Here is a 24,263-nt window from a genome sequence, read left to right as displayed (position 1 = left end):
TCCTGAGCGGCTGGTATCATGCAGGTGACCAGCCACGCATGCAACATGTGCCAGAGTCAACTACACACTCACAGCAGTCTGATACAGTCGACTCCACTTATAACAAACATGTATCAATAATCATACATCGTGTCTATATTGTCAAGATGAAGAATGAACCCGAAGAATACGAAAATGCAGTCCTTTCTGCTTTCAACTTTTCAACTTCTCTCTCAAACTAACAGCACAGAATAGTGTTTCGACAGCCAAATAGCGTGTGAAAACAGCAGCGTAGAAACATAAAAATTTATAAATAAATGAAGTCGATATAAACAGTGTACTCAAGACTCCAGGAAAACTTTAGCCAGGAACAGGAACTCATGCTGTGGAAGATCTTATACGCTATAAGGGCCTAGGTGTTAGGACAAACCGAGATTTGAGTGAATCCCAGTGCCACGCGTCATGCGGCAGTCGGTTGACAGAAACATCCGCAAACAACTTCTCTTCAGCTCCCTGGTCTTTGCTCACAGACATAGCTTCTTGACCATTGTGCGTTAGCCAGAGATGCTCAGCCAATCTCTCATGATGGTGCTGCAGTTGTTCTGAATGCTCTTTCTGTTGCTGGCGAGGCCGTTCTTGCCGTGGCTGGGGCCATTGATATTGTTGATGTGATTGTTGGTGTAGTTGCTGGTGCAGCCATTGATGCTGCTGCTGCTGTTGCTGCTGCTGCTGCTGATCATGATGACGCTGCTGTTGGTGTTGATGAAAATGCTGCCTTTGCTGCTGCTGCTGATACTGCTGTTGTTGATGCCATTGCTGTTGCCGTTGCTGCTGCTGCTGTTGTTGTTGTTGTTGTTGTTGTTGTTGTTGTTGTTGTTGTTGTTGTTGTTGCTGCTGTTGCTGTTGCTGTTGCTGTTGTTGTTGTTGTTGTTGTTGTTGTTGTTGCTTCTGTTGCTGTTGCTGTTGTTGCTGCTGCTGCTGCTTGTGCTGTTGCTGCAAGTGAGGCAGGCGTGTGCCTCCTGTATCACTGCTGTCTCCCTTCTGAAGAGTCTTGCGCTTCTGCCAATGTAGTTGCTGGTGCAGCCATTGATGCTGCTGCTGCTGTTGCTGCTGCTGCTGCTGATCATGATGACGCTGCTGTTGGTGGTGATGAAAATGCTGCCTTTGCTGCTGCTGCTGATACTGCTGTTGTTGATGCCATTGCTGTTGCCGTTGCTGCTGCTGCTGCTGCTGCTGTTGTTGTTGTTGTTGTTGTTGTTGTTGTTGTTGTTGTTGTTGTTGTTGTTGTTGTTGTTGTTGTTGTTGTTGTTGTTGTTGTTGCTGCTGTTGCTGTTGCTGTTCCTGTTGCTGTTGTTGTTGTTGTTGTTGTTGTTGTTGTTGTTGTTGCTTCTGTTGCTGTTGCTGTTGTTGCTGCTGCTGCTGCTTGTGCTGCTGCTGCAAGTGAGGCAAGCGTGTGCCTCCTGTATCACTGCTGTCTCCCTTCTGAAGAGTCTTGCGCTTCTGCCACATGTCCACGAAGTGACCCGTTGCAGGCTGAGAAGGCGAAGCAGGCACGGTCTTCACATAGTCTGCAGTTGCTTGCCTGGACGACTGCGATCCGGAGTGAGGGTCGTGCACTGCAACCAGACTGGCCATGTCGCCGTCATCCATCTTCGGCTGCCAATGTGAATCTACTTGGGTAGGCGAAGGTGCAGCAGGCATGTTATCTCCAGGATTCGAGCGAGGCACAACTGGGAATGGCAAAGATGATGACGAAATGAGCCACCCCGCTTTCTCCAGCATGGCTGAGACCGCACGGCGAAAATAATCAGGAAGATAGTCGGCAGTGTTGTCGAAAGGCACGAGGACTAAGCACCGTGCAGCACCATACATTCTCTTCAGATCGTCCACTGATTCGTGGATAACGTAGGACATACTAGTATTGGAAGTTCCAGGCTTACTTGTGTCACATGGTTGCTTTGTAGGCCATGGCATATGTTTGCCATCGGGTCCCATCAGTGCAATGATGGGTAGTGGCAAGCCAGTGGCAGTCACGCAGTCAGTTCGGCTCAGAAGGGACACGCCCGGGGCACTAGCCTGGACTCGAAGAGACATTTTGAATTTCCGGTGGACGTCGACGACGGCCAGAAGCAGTCGCTGTCTCTGCACCTCCGTGAACAGCGGCTGGTGCTGCAAGGTGGACGCATGGCAGAGCAGGGCCAGCGTTAGGCAGACGTGACGAGACGTTCTGCTTTTCTCCAGGAGGTGCTCTGCGTGACGGCTGACGAAAAGACAGAACTGTTCGGGCACCTTGACGTCCGTGCCACACACAGCTACCAGCATGAGCTGAGTGATGACGGCGACCTCCAGCAGTTCACCACCAACAGAGGACCTCAGTACTTGGCGAGAGTCGAGCTGCTTTTCCACCACACAGCGAATGTGCGCGCTGAGCGTGAATATAAGTCTGTGAACTAACAATCTGGCAAGTGAGTGCGGTACCCATGCTAGGTCGACAAAGCAGCTGATCGTAGCTGAATAGTCCAACACAATGAGCTTGGGTAAGCAGTCAAACACAGCCCGGCTATAGGGCAGCAAAAGACAGGAGAACGACTGAGCCATGTCATCGACAGACGTGAAGCGCATCGAGCCGAGAAAGTGAAATATTTCTCCCCAGGCCGAGCTGACCAACTGCTCATCGCACAGCTCAGTTTCGCGTACATAACACCGTAGGAGCAGCTGGTGTAGCTGAGCACCAGATATGCCCATGCCGCTGTCCGACAGCAGCCACAGCAACTGACCGAGCTGAGCAAGGGAGAGTCTCAGCTCGCTCTGCCGGCAGATGTGTAGAAGAAGCGGCGGCAGTCGCTCGCTTGTTCGATTCAGTTCCCGTAACCAGCGGACGTGCAGGAGCGCCAGCGACAGCATATCCAGGCCAGCCTTGCCGGGATAGTAGTGCTCCAAGGCGACAGCCCAGGTACGCAGTAGTTCCTGGTAGTACGGAAAGCCGCGAATGTGTTGCACGGTCCAGCGGAAAAAGGGTTCACCGGCGAGGAATGCTGGCCAGCCAAACTGCTCCACACATGCCGCCACGTGTGTCGTCAACTGTAGAGCACACACACAACAGATCATCACTATAACATTAATCAATAATCTCTTTGGTGTATATAAGTTCCTATTCAGGGGCGTGCTCGGCCCCCCAACTAGGGGGGGGTGCACGGGAGCCGAGGGGAGCCCCCCCCCGGCAATTTTCTGCAATTTGTTTGCAACCTTTCTTGAATTTTAGAGCATATTTGCATACATTACAATTGCAATTACCCAGATTGAAAATTTTTGGGGGGTGCACGTGCCCCCCGTGCCCATCGCCGAGCACGCGCCTGCTATTGTAGTGCGGGAACTCTGTTCAGAACCTTATCAGAAGGTCCTGGTCTAAAGGTCAGAGTTCGACCTTTGAACTCAGTTGAAAATTTAATGGAGTCTGTCTAGTGCTATGGGTACCGGTCCCCTCTGGTAGGGAGTTCAGTTCCGGTCGCAGAAAAGCAAAAAATGCCGTCACAGCTCGCCTGTACAAAGTGAATGGGCGCCTTGTGGCAGCAGTTCGGGATGCAGTTCGAGGCCCGAATATCTTCTCCCACAGCCTTTTCGGCCTTGTCGATGCTATTTTTAGGTAGCTGAGGTCATTACCTTTCCAATGGTGCCACGCATTGCCATGCTTCCAAAAAGAATGCCTCCGTGCTTCGCGCGGATGCACTTCGAAGTACAGTGAAACCTGTAATGGCGACCACTCGGATACGGCGACCACTCGACTATGGCGACCACTTTTCCTTGTCACGGACGCATTCACATTCAAAACACCTCGGATTAGGCGACCACTCACTCAACGCGACCGACGACCACCCACCCGCGACCGGGTTGCACAGTGCTAGTCATGTAAATGTACGCATTGCATGGTGCACCAGGCATGGTAGATCTACGAATCAGTGCAGAAGTGTAGATGTACAGTCAGTATCGCCTATAGCGTTGGTGTTTGATTTTGAGCATTTTATCACTATAAGCGATATATTACTATGACCGATACTGCATGCAATGTATGCGAGTGGGGTGTCAAACGACTCAGCGCGCCGTGCACATACGCACTACATACATGTACAATGTCATGTACATGTAGCTGGCTGTAGCTCCGGACACACAAAATCAGGATTTCCTCATGATGGAGGCATATTTTGGCAACTTGTACAAGCAAAACTCACCAAACAACACTCATTGGACAAGTTCTTCACGAAGAAGTAACACCCTGTTCTCCTCTGACATCGCTTGATTTCACATCAATCACTATAACCGATGCAAAAATAGTGTAATAAACGTCTTTTGAAATATGAATTTGATCACTATAGGCGATATATTACTATAGACGATTATTACTATACGCGATAACTTTGTATACTTAGTTATGGCAAATGAAAATGAATTTGAGAAATTGATCACTATATCCGGTATATTACTATAGCCGCCAACCTTATAGGCGATACGGACTGTACATGGTGCATGCACCACATTTGACAGGTCTGAGGACCCCAGGCGCATGAGTCGTGCTAGAGTAGCATAGGCGTGTGCACCGTGATGCACTGATCAAAATGAGTACCAAAAGTGGATATGGTCACGTGACCCACTGAACCTGGATAGGAAGACCAATTGGCCACGGCGACCACTTTTCTCGTCCCTTGAGGGGTCGCCTTAGACAGGTTTCACTGTACTAATTTCGGCGAGATGCGTACTCGGCCCCGCGAGGAACACCCGATTTTCGTGTTCAGCGGCCTCGAATTAGTCTAAAACAAGAGGATTCTAGAACATTTAGGCTCGCGCTTTATCGCGGTAGAAGGAAAATGATCACAGAAATCAGCCCACGGCAATTTCCTGGTGGTTGACGAAAAAAATCGAGTGAACTGCGTGCACACCGTAGAAGCAGTGACGGTGAAAACGTGTGACTTGTGCAAGTAGGCGCGTACGGCAGAGCGTGCACACTGCATGGATGCACACATCCTGTATCACCATGTATGCAGCAGATAGTGCAGTGCTGGACGGAAACCACACGACCCACATACATACTTGAATTTACTGCCGCGACTGTTTTCACCCCCATATTCCGATCTTCAATCGACTATAACTCTAGATTGCCTTGGAATTTTAGGTTCAAATTTTCACAGGTTGTTTCTCACATCTTCCCGGTTTAGAAAAACTAGTGTTTTATGCGAAACTCGCGAATTTGGTTTTCGATTGAACTCCCTACCTCTGGATTACTGTTCTCATAGTACAGGGCATAGCTTAAGGATTTCATTTAGCTCGGACAAATGTCCTTCCAGGGATGAATTTACTGATATTTTTTTGCATAGCAGTTTTGTTACTTGACGGCGCAAGCTAGGCATGGATGGCCTGTATGTATCGCAGTTTTCTGCTAGTCGCGGTGATTTTTGAGTAGCAGTAGATCAATTTTGCATAGCAAACTGCGATGCGATACCGGATAAATTCATCCCTGCCTTCCGTTTTGAAATCTGTCCGGACATGCCCGGACATTTTCCACAACACATTTTCGGGGTGTTTCTTCTTTCTTTTTTTTTTTAGTAGGCGGATCAAGTAAATATAGTGAAGTCTACGCCTGAGACTACGGTGTACGTGTTAGTTGTACAACATGCAAGTCTCATTTGGCACGAAGCTCCGAAGAAAGCCCAACTCTGCATAAAAAGGTCGAAAGGTCGCTGCTCTTTTTTTACTTTTTGACCGGACACTATGTCCGGTGAAATTGAAAACGTCCAGTCAGTGGCCGAAAATGGCCGGAAAGTGTCCGATGTCCGGCCGTTAATCTATGCCCTGTAGTACAGAGGCTAACAAAGCCATTGACCTCCCCGTCTCTGACTAATTAACAAATCATGAAAAAAAGTCACTGACCTCCCTGGCTCTGACTACATAACAAAGGTACTGACCTCCCTGGCTCTGACTAGATAGCAAAGTCACTGACCTCCCTGGCTCTGACTGGATAACAAAGTCACTGACCTCCCTGACTCTAAATACTCTAATTTCAGAAATATTCGGTGGTCAATATTTTCGGTATGAGGGGGAAATGCCAGGTTAGGTGAACAGAAATTTTAGGCACAGAGAAGCAGTTCCCTATTGGATTATGTGTGTTGGTGTTTGTTCGGTGTATTGAAAATTTAGGTATGAAACAGATGCACCGAAAGTACCGAAAATAAAAGTACACCGAAAATTTGTGAAATTACAGTAGATAACAAAGTCACTGACGTCCCTGGCTCTGACTACATAACACAGTTACTGACCTCCCTGGGCCTGGCTCTGACTAGATAACAAAGTCACTGACCTGTCTGGCTCTGACCAGGCGCACCAACAGAGCACGATGTGCAGGCTCTTCGACCATCTGACTCAATGTCTTCATGTAGCCTACAAATGAGGTTTTGCTTGGCATATGGTAGGCCATGTTGCCTAGTAGATAAGGGTGGCTGCATGGCCCAAGCTGCAGGAAACTGCCCAGTATATCAACCAGCCATTCAGGCTTTGCAAATGTCAGTATGCGAATGGAAAACGCCCTGCAGGAGGCACACAGACAGTGAAAGTGAACAGTAGAGAAAGAAAAATAAGAGAGAGAGAGAAAGAGAGAGAGAGAGAGAGAGAGAGGCGCACCCTCCCCCCCCCCCACCCCCATTGTTTTGCCACGAAATACAGACATCTACCCTATTTATTTATCACCGTTAATTTGATCATCGGAGTATAAGCCGCACCCCCTTTTTTGGATGAATTTTAAGTGTTCAAAGTGCGACTTATACTCCGGAAAATACTGCAGTAGCTGCACTACTTTGAATATCCCAGTCAGAGTTGCTAGCACTGCGTGGTTGTACATGTATTGATGTGCATGACAACACACCATGCACTTACTTCTCCAAACGCTGGCAGAATGTGTCACTGGGTGCATTGGGAAAAGCCGTCTTCAGCACGACAACCAGCCTGAGCAGATTACGCCACTTGACGACAATCAAGTCCGCATCATCATTCCTCTCCACAACCTCCTGGCACTTCAGCTCAAAGGCCGCAAACACGAGCGACACGAACTTCTCCTCGTACGCATCATAGCGAAATGGGACACGATACGAAGCTTGAAGCAGCTCCGCCATATCGTGAGTCGGCAGCATCTTCGCCTCCTCATCACATGTCTCGAGCCACAGGGAAAGAAACTGAGTTGGTACATGGATCTCCAACTGGTCAACCAGCGCATGCGAGCGCAGCTTGTGATACAACTGAAATGCCTCGTGTATACGCATCTTGCCCGGCATCCAGTGTCCGGCAACCTGCTTGCGAAAAACAAAATGTTGCTTCAGCATTTGCCTTAGCTGCACGCATTGCGCGGCGACTATACGTGACCGGGGCTCGCAGTTGCTATTCCCGCCACTGCCTCCAACAGCACCATTCTGGTTTCTTTCGTTGTCACTTTGCTCACCAGTCACATAACTGTTGCAACTGCTGCTGCTGCTGCTGCAATGACGCACAAACGGAACATCATGGCAGACGATCATCCCAGCCAGGGCGCCTACATGAATGACCACACGCTGCACTTTCCCCACTGTGCAGTGTGCGCTTTGCCGCCCAATGAGTGCTGCTGCTGCTTGTGTGATATATGCCCGGCCCAGGACTCCACTCGTCATGACACAGTCACTCACTCCGCGACAATGTATTTAGTGCCGCCAGCACCAAGACCAATGCGACGCGTTCCGCTCACGGCGCAAGCAGCAATCCTAGCTTGCCGAAGAGCAGCCTCTGTTGTTTGGAAACTGCTCAGTTTCCTGGCTTGCGATCGGGCTCATCGGTTTCGTCCATCACAATGTACTCCTAAAAGAGGCTACCAACATGCGCGTGCCCCATGTCGCATGCCTCCAGTTTCTGGCCGATATGCAATAAAAAAATAGACCTTCGCTCCGATGAACTTCGAATATCCCAGGAAACACATGGGGCCCCGGGAAGATTGCAAACTACTACTAGCTCTAGTAACTAACTAATCAGTACGGCCTACTCTACTACTCCTCACGGTTTCAATGGGACTGTCCTCGTACCGAACAAAATAGGGAGTGGATTATTTGATTCGTGAATTTGCTCAGCGGCCGTCCGCATTTTTAGGTAGGTAGCAGCTACTTTATTGTTTCCGTGTAAATATTAATTTTTTAGTTCAGCGGAAAAACATCCTTCAAACCGCCATATTTCACTTAGCAACTAGTGTTGCGGTAGTAACGAAAGCGCTCTGCATGCACGTCTTTTTATGTCGTGACTCGCAAACGAGAAACGATCCTAAAATTTGCTAAATCCTATCTTCCTGCTGAAGAGCAGACTCGGTTTCGTCTGACACTGAGTGTTTGGAAACTGTTGTCTTGATAACCTGAAACCAACGAATGAAACTAAAGAAAAGTTTGTTTCAGCACAAATTCAATATTTTATTCACCTGTAACTAATACTTGCTGTAAGGGACCATCGCAAAAGTTCGCACCCTGAAACGAAGAGCATACGTTTGGGGGGGGGGGGGGGGGGAGGGAGTCGGTATCGAAAATCGCAAACCGGGCTTCAATTCAAAAAGTATTGACGACATGTAGGAGCTGATATAGATTAGCATGCTCAAAGGATACAACTGCATAGCTCTAGCTGTTCTCGTTCTTAGATCACCCACTGCAAGGTGATATCATCGTTGCATTTATAAAGTGCTGTACATTGTTACACACTGATACAACAATGCTTGTGTAGTATATTATAATAATTATTATGTGTGAGCATCCAAGTGAAATAATGAAGCCCATATTGTGACTGTCGTTTCGTTTGAGGGGGGAGGGAGGGGGGTCAGGCCCGAAACTAACGGTCTTCGTTTCGGGGGCTTCTGCGAACTTTTGCGATGGTCCCTAAGGCACGTCACCATTCGATGTAGTAACCATTCACTGATGACTACTAGTATCGAAACAAAAACGTGTATGAATCAATGTACAGAAAAGAAAAAGGACCAAGGAACTACAAGTTACGCCAAGAGTATAATATACTCTTGGTTATGCTGTACTGTCCACACACACCACCAGTTACTCAACAATAAGCTCATGCGATAACATTACACCGACGGCACTGACGTTCTACAACTACATGTAACTGGCTAACAGCTCTAGCACGTCTTGGATGCGCACTCCAACAGCCTTCCAGCTAACTTGAAAGGTTCTAAGTTATAGAAATAACATAAGGAATCAAGTGTCAAGTCAAGTTGGCGGAATAGCGCGAGCTCCAGTGTGGGAGCAAACCCATTCCTATAAGGAATCACATAATTCTTTTATACATTTTCAGTGATGATTGCCCACACAAGGCAGTGAAGGAGAAAGAAAGAAGCAAACATGATGATTGCCAATGCACGCCAATGAGTGGGTTTGGACGGAAGATTGTCGGAGACCAGCTCCTACAGAAGAACATGAACAGCGACAGCGTGAGAATAAAGAGTTCTATCAACTATACTACAAACAGAAGGATCATCACAGCTACGTGTGCATATTCTGAGTCTAGCACAGGGCATAGCAGCATGGCTGCTGCTGCTGCTGTGGCTGTACTACAGTCTACAAAGCAAGCAGGAAGTCCAATTCATCGTCATGGTCATCTGCACTCGCCGCCGCTGCTGCAACAGCTGCTGCACGTTTACTCGTTGCTACAGTGTCAACGTTCACAGGCCCGGCTCCAAGTGCCGCAACCGGAGCACCTTTGTTGGCTACGCGTTGTTCCATACTGGCACTTGTTGTTGGCTTGGCTAACGTGCTGCTCGACGACACACGGTTCTGTCCAGAACTTGCAGTGGCTGCAGTGGATGGACTACTGGCAGTTGTGGACTCGACAAGAACACTGGTCGGCGATGCTGTGGGTGCGCAATGTGCTGCATTGCTCCCAGTCTGCAGTCTATTTGTCGCATTCGGGGCTGGCTTCTGGTCGCGTGCTCGTGCAGGTGCAGTGGTTGCATTAGTCGAGGTAACTGCTGCCGGTGTGGCTGGTGCTGTTGGCAGGGCTAATAAAGCATCCAGCACAGCATTATCATCGCCATCTTTCCCATCGACTTCAGCATCCGGACCACACTGTTGCGGAGTAGAAACCTGTTGGACTGGTGCGTGAGCAGTTGGAGCAGAGTGACGAGGGCCATGATCGGACTGTGGCATGCTTTTCCGCTCCCCAATGCTGCTATTGCTGAGTGCAGCAGTATCCGCAACAGCAGACAGATCCTGGTTCCTTGCCCTTGCAATGTACTGCTGAATGGGTGCGGGTGCAATCTCCGTGCCGCGAACCAGTCGGTCGGCCGTAGCAGTGGAGGATTTTACACTCTCACTAGCACTACGTTGGAATTCAGCGATAGTGGTACTCTATATGTATATAAAAGAGATGGGAAAGTTCAACAAGACCACAAATTATATGACTTTCAATACACAGTGGTGAAGATCTCACGCTTTCGCATGATCACACTTGGCAGTGATTGCACCTTTTCTAAGGCTTTTCAGTTTTCACATATCTCTCTTATCCGGACCTCTAAGATACGGGCGCCAAACAGTGACATCAGATGCCAGATCTCCGGTACTTCTCCATTAAAACGCACGTGAGTCAAACGGACATTTCCAAGTAACTGGCCATACTAGCTTAGTTATGGGCAGTGTCTGGTCCCAGACCACCCGGATAAGAGAGACATGGGTGTGATCTATGATTCAGCCAACCGTAAATCGGTGTATCCCACCAGGGTTCCCGCACGGGAACATGGGTTTTGACTGCCTCCTACTTCATTATCAACCAGTGTTGCATGCTTTTCAAGTAGTCGTGTGAATGGCCTCTAAGTAGAGACTTAAGTCACGTGATCTACGGAGGCAAAACTGCCTGGACATGCCTGCATGCTTTTTGAATGGCAGGCATGGCAGAGAGGAGCGGAACGCTCTTCGGCGTAAATTTGAGGTTTCAGAGTGAGTTAAGGTCATTTTTATCGACGCACCGTGGATAAATAGGTTTCAAGCTTTTGTTTGGTGCCTCACACGTCGAATTCGTGTCGACATTACGTATCTCGATAGATTCTTGCAGATTTCAAAGTCGCCTTTGACGTTTTTGCCTTGGTTGCACGCTCAAATGGCAGTCAAAATCAGATCTACGGCATCAATTTAGTCTAGGTAGCTTCCTTCAGACTCCATGAAGGATCACGGTCGTTCGCGGAAATTGTTTTGAAGTTGAACGCCATTGCGCGCAGTATGGAAGTGGAGAAGAAAGAACTTGGGCCTCAGTGCGAAAAATTGCTGTTGAGGTGCTCAAGTTTGCAGGCGGCTTTGGACTCTAATTCTGAAGAGAGCCGGCTTTCTCTGTGTTGTCCCGGGCAGTTGACGAATGGCCTAGTTGTCGAACTCTTGTTGTGGGCGACAAGTAAAAATTACAGTTGGCATAGTTTGATTTTGATAGTGCCAGCTGTGGATGGAAAGGATTTCGAGATGGTGAATGCGAAAGTGGCCAGTAACAAGATGGGGCGCCTCGGAGAGCAGAGAAAGAAGTTGCTGAAGAACAAGACAGGTGATGACCTCAGTGAATTACTAAGTCAGCCTTTTGCACTGCCTCTCAATAATAAAGTTGATGAAGTCGCTTGTCCTGTAGAAAAACGCACGCAGTCCACGTTGAGAAACATGCCATTGCACAGCGCCGTTCTCACCAGAACAAGGATGGTGGGTGGACACCAACGAACAGGGATGAAATTTACAAATTCGTTGGCTTGGTGATATTTAAGGCATGGTACAAGCTGCCAGTGGCAGAGATTCACGGGCACATCTCTGTTTCCTGGCAATTATGCTGCTGCTATGCTGTCCTGTGACCGCTTCAAGGCCCTGCTGTGTTTTTCAGGTAGTTGATCACACTGCCCCGAACAATAAGATGACAGGCTTCGTAAAGTTCGGTTTCTATATAACCACATGCGTGAGCGGTGCAGGGCATTGTTCAAGCCAGGGCAGAATGTTTCTATTGACGAGTGCATGATACGCTGCAAGGGCCGCATCATGCGGCAGTACATGCCTGCATAGCCCACCAAGTGGGGCTTCAAGGTTTTCGCATTATGCGACGCTGCTACTTTCATTCTGTGTAAATTTGAAGTCTACACCGGCCAAGCAGCAACCGACGGTGGCCTGGTGCATAACGTTGTGTTACGGCTGATGGAGGACTGTGGCCAGCAAGAGCATGCTCTCTTCACCCATAATTTTTATACATCAGAGAAACTAACAACCTCCCTCCTGCAACGCAATTGCCACCTCGTCGGCACTATTCGATCAAACAGGAGAGGATTTCCAGAGCAGATGAAGAGGGACATGAAGGCCTTTGAACGCCATGATGACCATGGCTCCATTCGATACGTGCAGGCAGGCCAAATTCTACATGAACAACAGAAAGACAAGTGTGTTGCATCAATGGTATCCACAGCACACACTGGCCAGGACTCCGTTCTGGTCAGACAGCAGGGAAAGGATGCTACTGGACACCATATTGAACTGCACGTGCCACAGTGTGTCAGTGTCTCTGACTACAGCACCTCGATGGGGGGGGGGGGGGGGTGTTGATAGTTTCAACCATATGGTCGGAGCTTATCTCACCCTCCGTCGCACGCGCAAAAGCTGGCGTACTATCTTCTACGACATGGTCGATATCGCAGCTATCAATTCGTACAGGATGATGGAACTGTAATGTTTGCAACTTTGCAGACTGGCTACTGAATCTGGTTCATGCTGAGGAAGGTAGAGGAGAGGCAGGCAGAGACCAGCACACCCTGGCGTGATAAATCGACGGAAGCGCAACCCGCACAGTTCCTTTCAAGAGCATCTGGTTCGTGAACTTACCGGCATTACATTCCGACACGCCGCTACAGACCACCTCCACCTCAGCCACCCGCTGAAGCTCCAGGTGCTGGTGCTACCATGCACACGCCAAAGCATGACGCCAACAGGAAGCAGTGTGTTCTCTGCTATGAAGAAGATAAGGAGCAGCGCAAGACCGTAACCTTCTGCAAGGCTTTTTGCGGGGTGTTCTTGCACGTCGGAGTGAGAGGCTGTCTTGACAGGTATCACCTCCAAAAGTTTCCGTGAGCAATGTACAATGTATGCAACCTTCACTGGTCCAATTTTGTGCTAGCCAATGCCATCATGGCTCAAATTGCCTCATCAGCCCTTTTATTTTCACGCTGGACCGTGGCAATTATTCACAAATATGTTCTTGTTCTGCGGTATTATGTAGAACCTGCCGTCGTGGTTTCTCCTTTTGGTGGTTGAAGTTGCCCACCCAACCTTATCATTTGGAATATAGTGAGTCATTGCGTTCCTGAGGCGCTCCCCTGCTGCCCAATCGACTTTGTTATGTTCACTTCTGATCATGCTGCCTATCTGCTTTATCTCGTACGCTTGCGCATGTTTGCCGTCCTTTGATGTTTCTGCGTATTGACACTATTTCTTCATCACCCGGCTGTGAGTGTGATTTTCTTCTACCCATGTGTGGGAACAACTGCAGTGTATGGTGATGGGTGTGATATATCTGGAAATACACTACCAAATGTACTGAACTGTGGCTGAAAAATGCTTTTGCCGCATTTTTTTGCAATAATTAGAGCGGTTCCGCACTACGTAAAGTTGAGCAACTTTACGTTAGTGGGCGGGGAAAACCCGTGAATTCGCGAGTTTGCACTCCACTTACGGAAAGTTGTCTACGTAGAGTACGTAGATAGGGCTCTGATAACGTAGCTGGTCCGTAAGTGGATTGGGGTACAAATTTATGACTCTCTCCCCAGGTCGATCTGGTCGTACACTGCCGCGTTCAGAGTTGCCAAGGGCAGCTACGTGATTTGAAAACTCCGTATGGCGGAACACAGATGCGCATGCAGTTTACGTAAGATTTTCTGTAGATCTCGACTACGTTTTTTACTAACGTAATTACGTTATGCGGAACCTCTCTATTGATACAGTCGTCCCTCTCTAATCCGGCACCTTTTGCTACGGCGTTTTCTGCTGGATTAACGAGGGTGCTGGATTAAGAAATCCTGCCCTCTGACCCAGCCCTACCCAATTGCATGCATGTATCATATGTACGTCAAAACGCAGGGTTTTTCCGTGTCGACCCAAGTATTTGGTGCACGGCTTTATATTCTCAATTGTTCTCCAGGAATATACACAGTGATAGTGATAAAGTAAAACAGAGAACATGTTCACATGTACTCTTGCACACACACACACACCTGAAAATTGGCAGGACACTACTCCTTGCTAAAATAAGAAAGTATGGTTGACTGCCGTTGTCTCCTGGACAACATTGACCAGACTGGCCTAGCCTGGCCTGGCAAGGAGTGCACCTGTACGGTACGCGATTTACGACTGCCGGATTAGGAAATCAAACTACGTGCAGTTTGAGCGATTCGTTTCAAAAAGTCACTGCCGGAGGCGGAATTCAAGTGCCGGATTAAGATGTAGGAATTGAACGAAAAAAATCGGTTTCGTCAGAAAGTGCGCCGGTTGGCAAGGGTTCCGGATAAACAAGTGCCGGATTAGAGAGGGACGACTGTAATAGATTTTTCTGACTTAAAATGCAAAAATCGGATTTTGCTGTGTCTTGCCATTCAGAATACATACTTTTGTCCATACATCATCTCTAACGGTTGCGAAGATATAGGCTTGCAAAAACATCGAGCCAAAATTACGGTGCAGGGTTAAGTCCTTCAAGAATCAATATGCTGAGCTTTTCACTACTCGTTACTTACAGAAAGGTGGTCTTCACTGATGTCGAGGCGAGTGTGCACAGGAATAGAGCACAAGTTCTTTGCCAGTGCATTCAGATCGACGCCAATGTCAGCCTAGACATCCAAATACAAAAAAATCACATACACACATGTTGAACACGGATGGTGAGCCATTTTAATTATGGTAATCCTTTGTTTTTTTTTTAACCATACACACACGTGAATAGGATTTTCACACGTGAAGCCCACACATGCTGAAACACACACTCATTGTCTGATGTTCCAGTGGGTATGGCGGGGAGCAGCTGCTAGGGTCCGACAAGAGGAAGGCCCATCATCACAGTACTCGCAGCATACAGAACACAGTCATGCGGCCAGGGAGCACGAAGGCGGAAACAGCCTTCCCACAGTTGACATGACTGCTGCACCATATTCTGATCCTGGGTGGACACTACAGTGAAACCTGTCTAACGCGACCACTCAAGGGACGAGAAAAGTGGTCGCCTTGGCCAGGTGGGTTTCTTATCCAGGTTCAGTGGGTCACGTGACCATATCCACTTATAATACATGTGATAATATATCATTTTGATCAGTGCATCACACTGCACACACCTATGCTACTCTAGCACGACTCAGGTGCCTGGAGTCCTCACGGCCTCAGATCTGTCAAGTGTCGTGCATGCACCATGTACATCTACACTTCCTGCGCTGATGTGTAGATCTACCAATACGTAACCATGCATGGTGCACCATGCAATGCGTACATTTACATGACATTGTTCTACTAGCAGGGTGCAACGCGGTCGTGGATGGGTGGTCGTTGGTCGCGTTGAGCGAGTGGTCGCCTTATCCGAGTTGTTTTGAATGTGAATGCGTCCGTGACAAGGAAAAGTGGTGCCATGGTCGAGTGGTTGCCATATCCGAGTGGTCGCCATTACAGGTTTTACTGTACTTCAAAGTACAGTGCTGCTCAAAGAAATCTAGTCGCGTCAATCGAGTAAACGCCGGGCGCTGCGCAGCCCTAGACCTGCGAACAAAGGGCTGAGAAATGGTGCAAGGCACAAACTAGAGTAACATGACTGGATTTCATTGAGCAGCACTGTACATGATTGTATACCTTATACAGTGCTGCCAAATAATTTTCGCCCAAAATCGGACACCCTTCACCGCCAAGGCTGGCCACATGGTGCGAATTTTTCTCCTCGGCAATTTTTTTACAGAGAATTCAAAATATCGCCTAAAACACCATGAAAATTCGCTTCGTTGCCATGGTAACCCCTGAGTTGTCATGAATTAATAATGAGTGTGGTCGCACACTGACTCTGTACAGACTGTCAGCGTACATGCCATCCAGCCTGATCCAGGCATGTTACTTTGCACTTCCACAGCCAAGCGCTAGCATATAGCCTTTTTAGAAGCAAATGTACAGTGATCTGTGCCTTCAGACTCAGTTGCGCTGAAAAGTGAAAGTACAGGACTTCTGCATAGGAAAGTAATGATCTCCGACATTTTGGCTGCTTTTCGGACGTTTCCCTTTTCGGACCAGTTTTCGGAAGAGCCTTCAAAAATCGGACACTGTCCGAAAAATCGGACGGTTTGGCAGCACTGCCTATATGTAACATCACTAACCTGGGTGCTAGCATACAGCTGTAACTGAAAAAGGATCCCTGACAGACTCCATTATGCATGAGTGACATACCAAGCACGCCAGTGAATAGCTACAGACAAGTTGGATCACCAAGAACGTACAGGCCAGACAAACAAGAATACACTGGCATAAAATACGAACACAGGTCTGTCTTTCAGAACATCCCTAAATCTGGCATTCGAGCGACTCGTACACAATCTGGAATGCACGAAGATCAAACGAGAATGCGGCCGGCTGGGACCAGCATTCGAATAAAGCTAACCAATCGGCTTGATGTTTTCAGGTTCTTGGATCTGTGACACGAAAGCAAAAACGCGCTTCCACAGTACACAGCACAATGAAGTAGACAATAGAAAGAAGTAGTTAGAGCATGTTACCTCTGGCAATATCGTCTCTTGGCGGTGCTGGTGCAGAGCCGTGTGGACAGCTGTGATAACACAACACACGTAAAGCACATCATATCAGTCAACAGCGGGGATCTGGCCTGCCCCTGTGGCATGCGGGAATAGTGGAGACAGGTGCGTGCCTATACAGTACATGCACAGTGACACGTCAGTGCAAAGAGGCCGGAGTAAAGCGTACCCTCTGCTACTAAGCACCGAACTTTCCAGGGTCTGAACCGCACCCAATCTTGAAGGTAAACATTTAAAATCCAGTTCCAATTTGTTTGCGTGGAAATGTGTACCGGGGTAAGGACCAGTTGCGGCGTCGCGCAGCGGAGGTGCGTGGAGGACAAGCCGGTCAAGCTATATTAAGATTTTCTGGTCGCTGAATGTGATTCCGCTTTACTTTGTCACCGATGGTGAAGTTTTGTTGTGTATTGCTGTGTCACAGCTGTAGTAGACCCGTGCGCGCTGAGTCTGACATTCCCCACCCGGTGGACACACCGCCTCCTAGTCTGCCCCTTACGGGGCCACAGAGCCAGTCATGGCAGTGGAGGAAGAAGGAAGGAAAGCAGTTTCCACCTTCAGCATTTGTGCGTCCCTCCGGTGGAGGTGCCCGCCGTTGTGAAGGTGCTATTCTGCACCACAGCGTGAGGAGCTTGAGAGCAATGCGTACAGATATGACGAGCAGCCCTGCCCCTGTTTCGCGACTCTCCCAACTACAAGTACAGGTATCGTACTTCGAAGTAATTGATTGTACTGAAGTCTTTTCTCAGCAGGCATCCCCACTCACGGTCCGAAAGCAAACGTTCAGCAGCTGCAAATATCATATAACCGTTTAACCTACACGTTCTTGGTTGGTACATCTCCAACAGGATACGTTTCTTTCATCTGAGAGGCATAAGGTGAGCGTGCCAATGATAAGCCCATCACGTTGCCATCAAAAGACCTCCTCTATGCGCTCGAGCCCGGTGGTGCTGTAATGGCGGATCACGGGGTTCTCATTGATGGTGACTTGAAGGCAAAAGGCATTGACCGCATCTGTCCAGCATTCCACAGAGTGAATCCTGCTCAACTCACAGGCCAGGACGTGCACGACACACATTGCATCGCCGAGGCACGCACACCCTGGCCAACACACGTCATCTTTCTGCCCGTCAGCTCAAAGCTTCAGTTCCCGGCACAACGGGCTATCAGTTCATCGTGCTTCAGCTCCTTCCATGATGTCGGTCTGATGACTGGTGGAGCAGGAGTTTCTGCAGCAGCTTCCATTTGCAACCTCAAGGCCACACTACTAAAACTATAAAAACTAGTATTAGACCAAGCCAAAGGATATACTTGATGATCGTCCTTTTTTTCAGAAAAAATGGGGAGGGCGTACGGACGGATTTTATTTTTATTGCATTGCCCTTGTTTACAAACCACATTCTCTTCTTCAAAAGGATCAATTTTGCAATTCTAAATTGTGCATTTTTCAGTTTCAATACTGTTTTTAAGACAATACCGTTTTATCTGTACAAAATCATGGAAAAAATAACCGACAACCGATCGATAAAGGTTTAGGTTATTCGGTATTCAAACGTGTAGTTGTTTCATCCTTAGTACCTTGTTGTCAGTTCCACAAACTACCGTGATATGTTGATTCAGCTAGTCCAGTTCTATATTGCCATTCTAAAATGACTGTTGCCTCGCCGTTTCTTGCTTATAGAAAAACATGATCGTATTTGCTGATGTTCATGTTGATGGGATTGCCCATGATCACGAACCACACGGCATATTTAAAATAACGTGCAGAAAGTTTAACGATGGCTACCTGGCCACCCATCTGTATGCGCATCTTTACACAAACATGGCAAACCGGGTTCGTGATAACATTTCTTCAGATGACGAAAAAAATTGCTCGTTAAAACGTTAGACTTTGTGACTCGTTAGACTTTCCGGTTTCACAGTATATTGTAGCAATACCCGAGGGGAATGCTACCCGACTCAGCTCTAGTTACAACAAATTAGCGGGTGGACACGTGTCACACGACCGTGCACTCCTACTCACGTTGATCCAGCAGTGCTGAAAACAGCTTGGCATTGTCTTGGTGCCGCTGGTCCTTCATCCGTATCATCTCCTCATCAAACTCATCATCTGCACAGAATGTCCGAAATCACATCACAAAGTCACACAGGAAAATAAAAGTACGGAGTCTGTACAGGTGATACAACCTTGCTATCCATTTCCATCAACTGGCATGAGCGGCCTTGCAAAGATTAGATGGCTTTGAAAAGAGAAATGGGCAGGGGCAAAGCAACACTCGGGACAAGGAAAATGTGCAGATCAAGATGAAAATGGAAGTCCCCAAACAAAACGCTTATCTGAATTGCCATCAGAGTCAAGGCACACTCCACACCGTTGTTCCACCAGTAGGGCACAGCTGTACATAATGAAGTGTACAGAAATGGCTGAGGAAGTTCTTGAAGTTAACATGGACTCTGTGCCTAAGGGCAGCAGCCCTCCTAACGCCCCATCCTCAGGCCCAATGAGAATAGTTGAGGTCAGCCAGCCGGCATTGGTGTACATGAATGGCTGAAAGGCCGAAACCAGATTCCGCCAGCCGGCATTTTATTTTATGTGCATACCAGGTTAGGAGATGTCAATAAGCATCAATCTTTTTCACGAAGCGAAATGGAGTTAAAACGCAATTAACCCGTTTCATGATAAAATATTGATTTTTAAGTACGACCCCATACAGAGGCCAGTGACATACCACCATTATTACTGTTACGTTGCATGTTCTCATGCTCAACACTATGACAGCGGGCCAGTCTGCAACAGAATGACGATTATGTCACTGGTGCGTACGGGCGCCTGCGTGCACACGCCTATAGTCCTTATGCACATTGTACAGATGTACGAAGTTCTGTACTATGGCCGTAGGTGTGTACATACCCGGTTGGGTGTTCGTTGTGTGCTATACATGCGCGTTTGACCCATTTAGCCTCACAATTCATGGCAAACGATCACTTTTCAAGCCTTCTTCACTTTGGGATTGAACTAACGACTAGCTAGATCACTGCCGGAAAAAGATTTCGTATGAAATGCCTTCATGGCCCATTTCACAGTGGAAATAGCAGTAAACACAATAGGGTCCTGCACATTCAACACCCAACCGGGTCTACGGGATTCTACAAGATTATACGGGATTTCGTGCATCTGTACAATGTGCATAAGGCCTATAGTACTGCGAGTGAGAAGTTATCAAAAATCATTTAGCACATACAGTAAAACCTGTCAAGGCGACCACTCGGACAAGGCGACCACCTGTCCCAGAAGACCACTGCAACTAGGACCAAGGGATGTTTTTCCAGTCAAATAACCCTGGATAAGGAGACCACCTGGTGGCAAAGACCACATTTCGAAGGTCCCTTGCGCGGTCGTCTTCGACAGGTTTCACTGTTACAAGATACAGACTGAGCAAACAGGAAGGCAGCAGAACCTACCCAGTGACGGCTCCGGCTCCTCATATCTGTACACATTGCTTTCAAGCTCCTCGCGCTGTGGTGCAGAAGCCTGGGAAAAAAAGCAACAGTTGGATAGAATCATAATCACACAGAGGGAAAGAGAAAAGATTCAAAAACAAAAACAAGATGTAACAGTAGGCACTCTGGCTCAATACTTCGCACTCAAGTCGTCCCAGCTCATGTAAAGTACCAGTAAACCAGAATACATTCAGCGACAAAGTGGACACAGTCGATGAGTGTATGCACCGCGCACAGCGCCCACCAAAGACAGGAGGACTGGTCAGAGAAAGGCGCAGGATGGGGAGCAACACAGCCAGTTAAATACGGGTACAAACTCAGCTGCACACATACTGTATGTCTACAAAATTTTCAGCGCGTTTCAATTTCAGCCTCCGAGGGCGAAAACACATTACCGCCGCATTAAAATTTCAGCCTGCACAGCTGCTGCCTGTATAATTATGCCGTCATACTGTACCTTGCAAACCAAGATTTCTGCCACAACAAATTTTAGACCTAGAAGGCCCAGGCCAAAAATAGCTGAAAAAATTAAATTTAAAAAAAATTGAAGAAATCACATGGAAACGAGTTAGGAAGTAACTATCCACGACTGTAACAAGATAATAAGCAGTCAGAAAGTGCGATAACAGGGCACAAAACTGACAGGCTACTGAGACATTCAACGACCTGAGACTTAGCTCTAACACATCTCCACCCCTACCATAACCTTGAACCTTCCAAGCTGGACGGCTGTTGGTTTGCGCACTGGAGATGCGTTAGAGCTAGGTCTCAGGTCGTTGAATGTCTCAGTAGCCTGTCAGTTTTGTGCCCTGTTATCGCACTTTCTGACTGCTTATTATCTTGTTACAGTCGTGGATAGTTGCTTCATAACTCGTTTCCATGTGATCTCTTCTATTTTAATTATATTTACTGGCTCAGTATCCGAATAAAATAAAATTAATATGCACCGAATATTTGTTGATTTAAAAAACGTGAAGTCGCCTGCAACAAAACCAGTAGGTAAAGTTGTTGTGGCTCAGACTCAGCTCCAACCACTACTTTAGCACAGAATGTTGGTGATCATCAGATGATACTCAGAAAACGCTGATAAGGATCAATTACTAAGTATTTGGTTTCAAAAGAAAGAAAGAGAGTGAACTCAAGGGTATTATCAAGAGTACATACCGGTAACCATTGTACTCTTGATATTATCAATTATTTATCAGGACTCTTGTTATCATAATACGAGGCTGTACTGTCGAGAGGACATGACAAGCCCAATACATGTACTAGTAATACAGATGCAGGAATATCTTTCAAAGTCAAATTAATTGTTACAGCCATGTACCTGAGTAGTAGCTGCACCATGTCTGTTTCTGGGCGCTTTCCGATGACTTCCTCCGCCTCGACTTCCCCCACCTCTCCTTCCTCTACCTCGGCCAGCATCTCTGGCTCCTGGTTTGCCTATCATTCCTCACGACAAGAGCAAGCAGCTTCTCAGGATAAGGTTAGGTACAAGGCGTAAACCAAGAGTCAGACTGCAACAACTTCAACAAAGCCGACCAACAAGAGAACAAGAAGTAACTGCAGTATAACACCAAGAGTAGATAAACAAGAGTGTGCTACTCGCGGATGGGTAGGATGTTTATCTACTCTTGATAACACGTATTGAGGTGAATACATGTAGCAATTATTTCTGTATGTACGTGGGCCAACGACCTGGCATGGCCAAAATTTAAAAAATGCAAAATTTAAAAAATGCAAAATTTAAAAAGGGCTTGAAAATTTTATTTGGAAGAAATAACAAAAAAATATTTATGTTTTGGAAGAAATAACACAAAGTAGGAACGAGCAGGATTCGAACCCGCAACGACGTGAATACCCAACAACCTCGTTTACCACCCAGCCACTGTGCCACAGCTTCTTCCTTGTCGACAGTCGACTACTAGTCATCGATCATGCATGGTCATTTCAGTAATTCTAGTCATTTTCAAGCCTCCAAAAGCCAGACAAGACTCAAGCTAAAAATTATGAAGGAAAGTCATTTCCAGCATCGTGAACTTGGATTTACTTAGAAGGACAACTTTCGACACGTTTCTCTTTGTATGTCCTGGTGTCCAGTCTGGCTCTGGGGGACAATTACTTAGAAGGACAGGAGGGATACGATGGGTTCTATGAGCTTTATCTAGTACCAGACGAACGCCTTATGTTATAATCGTTCAGAAGTCGTGATGTCTGAAAGAAGGCAGTTGAGCATGCCAGGGCAATTTTTGCCCTTGGAGGTTGGTACTACCGCCTCTGAGCTGGCCACGCACCTATTGGGCTTGCTGGAAGCTGAATCTGGTCAAGGCATTGCCATGATGCGGTTGGTCTGGGAAACCCTAATATACTACGTACCAGTTGCTTACCAGAATTCGAGTGGAATGCATGGAGAAAGACCAGCCCATTGTGATACTCTGCTGGATCTTCTAGGATACCTGCTGTTCAATGGAGACCCGAAGCAGGGGATGGAAAAGCTTAAGGAGAATAGCACACCGCAGCAGATGTGCGGAAGAGTCTTTCGAAATGGCGAGTCCACCTACCTTTGCTTGTAAGTCGTTCAATATGTTCTCATCGAAATAGTTTGCAATTACCACCAATAGGTGTTCATTCAGGTTGGAGTGCCTTCCAATCCACATTCTAATGTCAATAGTAATACATAGTAGACATGCTCCCAAAACGCTGTGACGAACTGTTCATCAGATATTCCCTATCAAACTCACGCCGCATTCCCATACTTCCGATAATTTGCTTTCACATTTCCAAGTCGCACCATGCTACCCAATATTTTCTCATTCCTGGCATGGGTGTGTCCGTCATCAGCTTAAATGCACCACTTGACATACGCTGGTGGCCAACAGTTTAGGGCTGCAGGGATTTCTGTTGAAGCGTTCTGCAAGAGTGAAAACGGTTCAGTTGCATCATCTCAGTGTGGTGCCCTTTGCACACGGATGGTCTGCTGCACTGCACTCGAGGGACCCATATTGAGCGGAGAGCCGGTGGAGAACAATCTGCGCACAATGTTTATACGAAAACAGTCAATTGCTGTCACCACGAGCCTTGGGGCAGCACTGATGCTTGTCTTGGCTGAAGCTAAAGAAGGGAACCTAGGGAGCCCTTCTGACTATACACGAGTGTTAGACATAAGTTCAAGCCAATCCGGGTGTTTATTCCACCCGCCCGTATCTGTTTTAAGGCGCCACACACCGTCCATGTGCAAGGGTCTATTAGGTACCACCGGCACTCTACCTTTGGAATATTCATACATTGCATGTTATGTATCTAATATTGACTGAGTACGAGGTCAATATTGGGAATAAAAGCCGAGGTCTTTTACGAATACGAGGTTTTTATTTCCTATACCGTAAAAGTCCGTAAATAAGTACGTATTTACTTTCGAATTTAGTGATCACACGGGTACTGACTTTCGGGCACGAACTAACTTTCGGACCTGACTTGTGTGTAGTGGAGAAGTCTTTTTCATGTAGATGTACATGCTACGTGCTGCATGTGCGCACCGTACCGGTACTTATTTCGGGCAGTATGTTTATCGGGCTTGACTTGACTTCAACAGACAGAGCCAAAAGAATGAAGGGGGTATTTCTTTCGGGCAGGTACTTATTTAACCCTTTACTGTCCGTACATACAAGCATCGATCCAATGGGATCGATGGGGTAGGCATTTTGAAATTATCGTAACTTGCTCACATCTAGGTCTTTTGGAGAGATCGAAATATGTAGGTCGAAGAGAAAAGTCTCAGCTGTCGCCTCGAACAATTCCCGAAGCGATACGAAGAGCGGTTGCTGAGTTATCGCGCTCGTAATTCTGGTCCCGGGAAATGTGCGTTCAGAGCGCGACGCGCATGTCGACGGCTGGGATTTTCCCTGTTTACGTCACCTGTTGGCAAGGCTACACTGATTCAAATTCAAAAGTAGGTTCCCGG

At 47.4% G+C, this 24,263-nt stretch overlaps 3 protein-coding genes across 3 annotated transcripts in view; 1 reads left to right on the top strand and 2 right to left on the bottom strand.

The window, feature by feature from the left end:
* Nucleotides 1-77: 77 nt before the first annotated feature.
* Nucleotides 78-8,118, bottom strand: LOC135804903 (uncharacterized). Its single transcript, XM_065318877.1, has 3 exons — nucleotides 6,898-8,118; nucleotides 6,326-6,551; nucleotides 78-3,060 (listed from the first exon to the last, which is right to left on the bottom strand). Exons 1-3 carry the CDS (start codon nucleotides 7,659-7,661, stop codon nucleotides 382-384), a joined length of 3,669 nt encoding a protein of 1,222 aa, XP_065174949.1. The 5' UTR covers nucleotides 7,662-8,118; the 3' UTR covers nucleotides 78-381.
* Nucleotides 8,119-9,004: 886 nt separating this feature from the next.
* Nucleotides 9,005-21,943, bottom strand: LOC135804907 (mucin-5AC-like). The gene is made up of 6 exons (XM_065318881.1): nucleotides 21,630-21,943; nucleotides 20,264-20,333; nucleotides 18,825-18,911; nucleotides 16,769-16,818; nucleotides 14,765-14,857; nucleotides 9,005-10,376 (listed from the first exon to the last, which is right to left on the bottom strand). The coding sequence occupies exons 1-6, from the start codon at nucleotides 21,750-21,752 to the stop codon at nucleotides 9,588-9,590; spliced, it is 1,212 nt and encodes a 403-aa protein (XP_065174953.1). The 5' UTR covers nucleotides 21,753-21,943; the 3' UTR covers nucleotides 9,005-9,587.
* Nucleotides 21,944-22,297: 354 nt separating this feature from the next.
* LOC135804901 (E3 ubiquitin-protein ligase UBR2-like) overlaps nucleotides 22,298-24,263 on the top strand; it is a 53,531-nt gene continuing 51,565 nt past the window's right edge. The window contains exon 1 of the mRNA XM_065318874.1: nucleotides 22,298-22,871. Coding sequence (XP_065174946.1) covers nucleotides 22,513-22,871 — 359 coding nt within the window. The 5' untranslated portion in view covers nucleotides 22,298-22,512. The remainder of the gene's footprint in view (nucleotides 22,872-24,263) is intronic.

The sequence above is a fragment of the Sycon ciliatum genome, chromosome 1, assembly GCF_964019385.1.
Source record: "Sycon ciliatum chromosome 1, ocSycCili1.1, whole genome shotgun sequence".
Taxonomy (NCBI): domain Eukaryota; kingdom Metazoa; phylum Porifera; class Calcarea; order Leucosolenida; family Sycettidae; genus Sycon; species Sycon ciliatum.
Note: the sequence above shows the minus strand (reverse complement) of the source record. Positions and strands in the feature narration are given on the sequence as shown.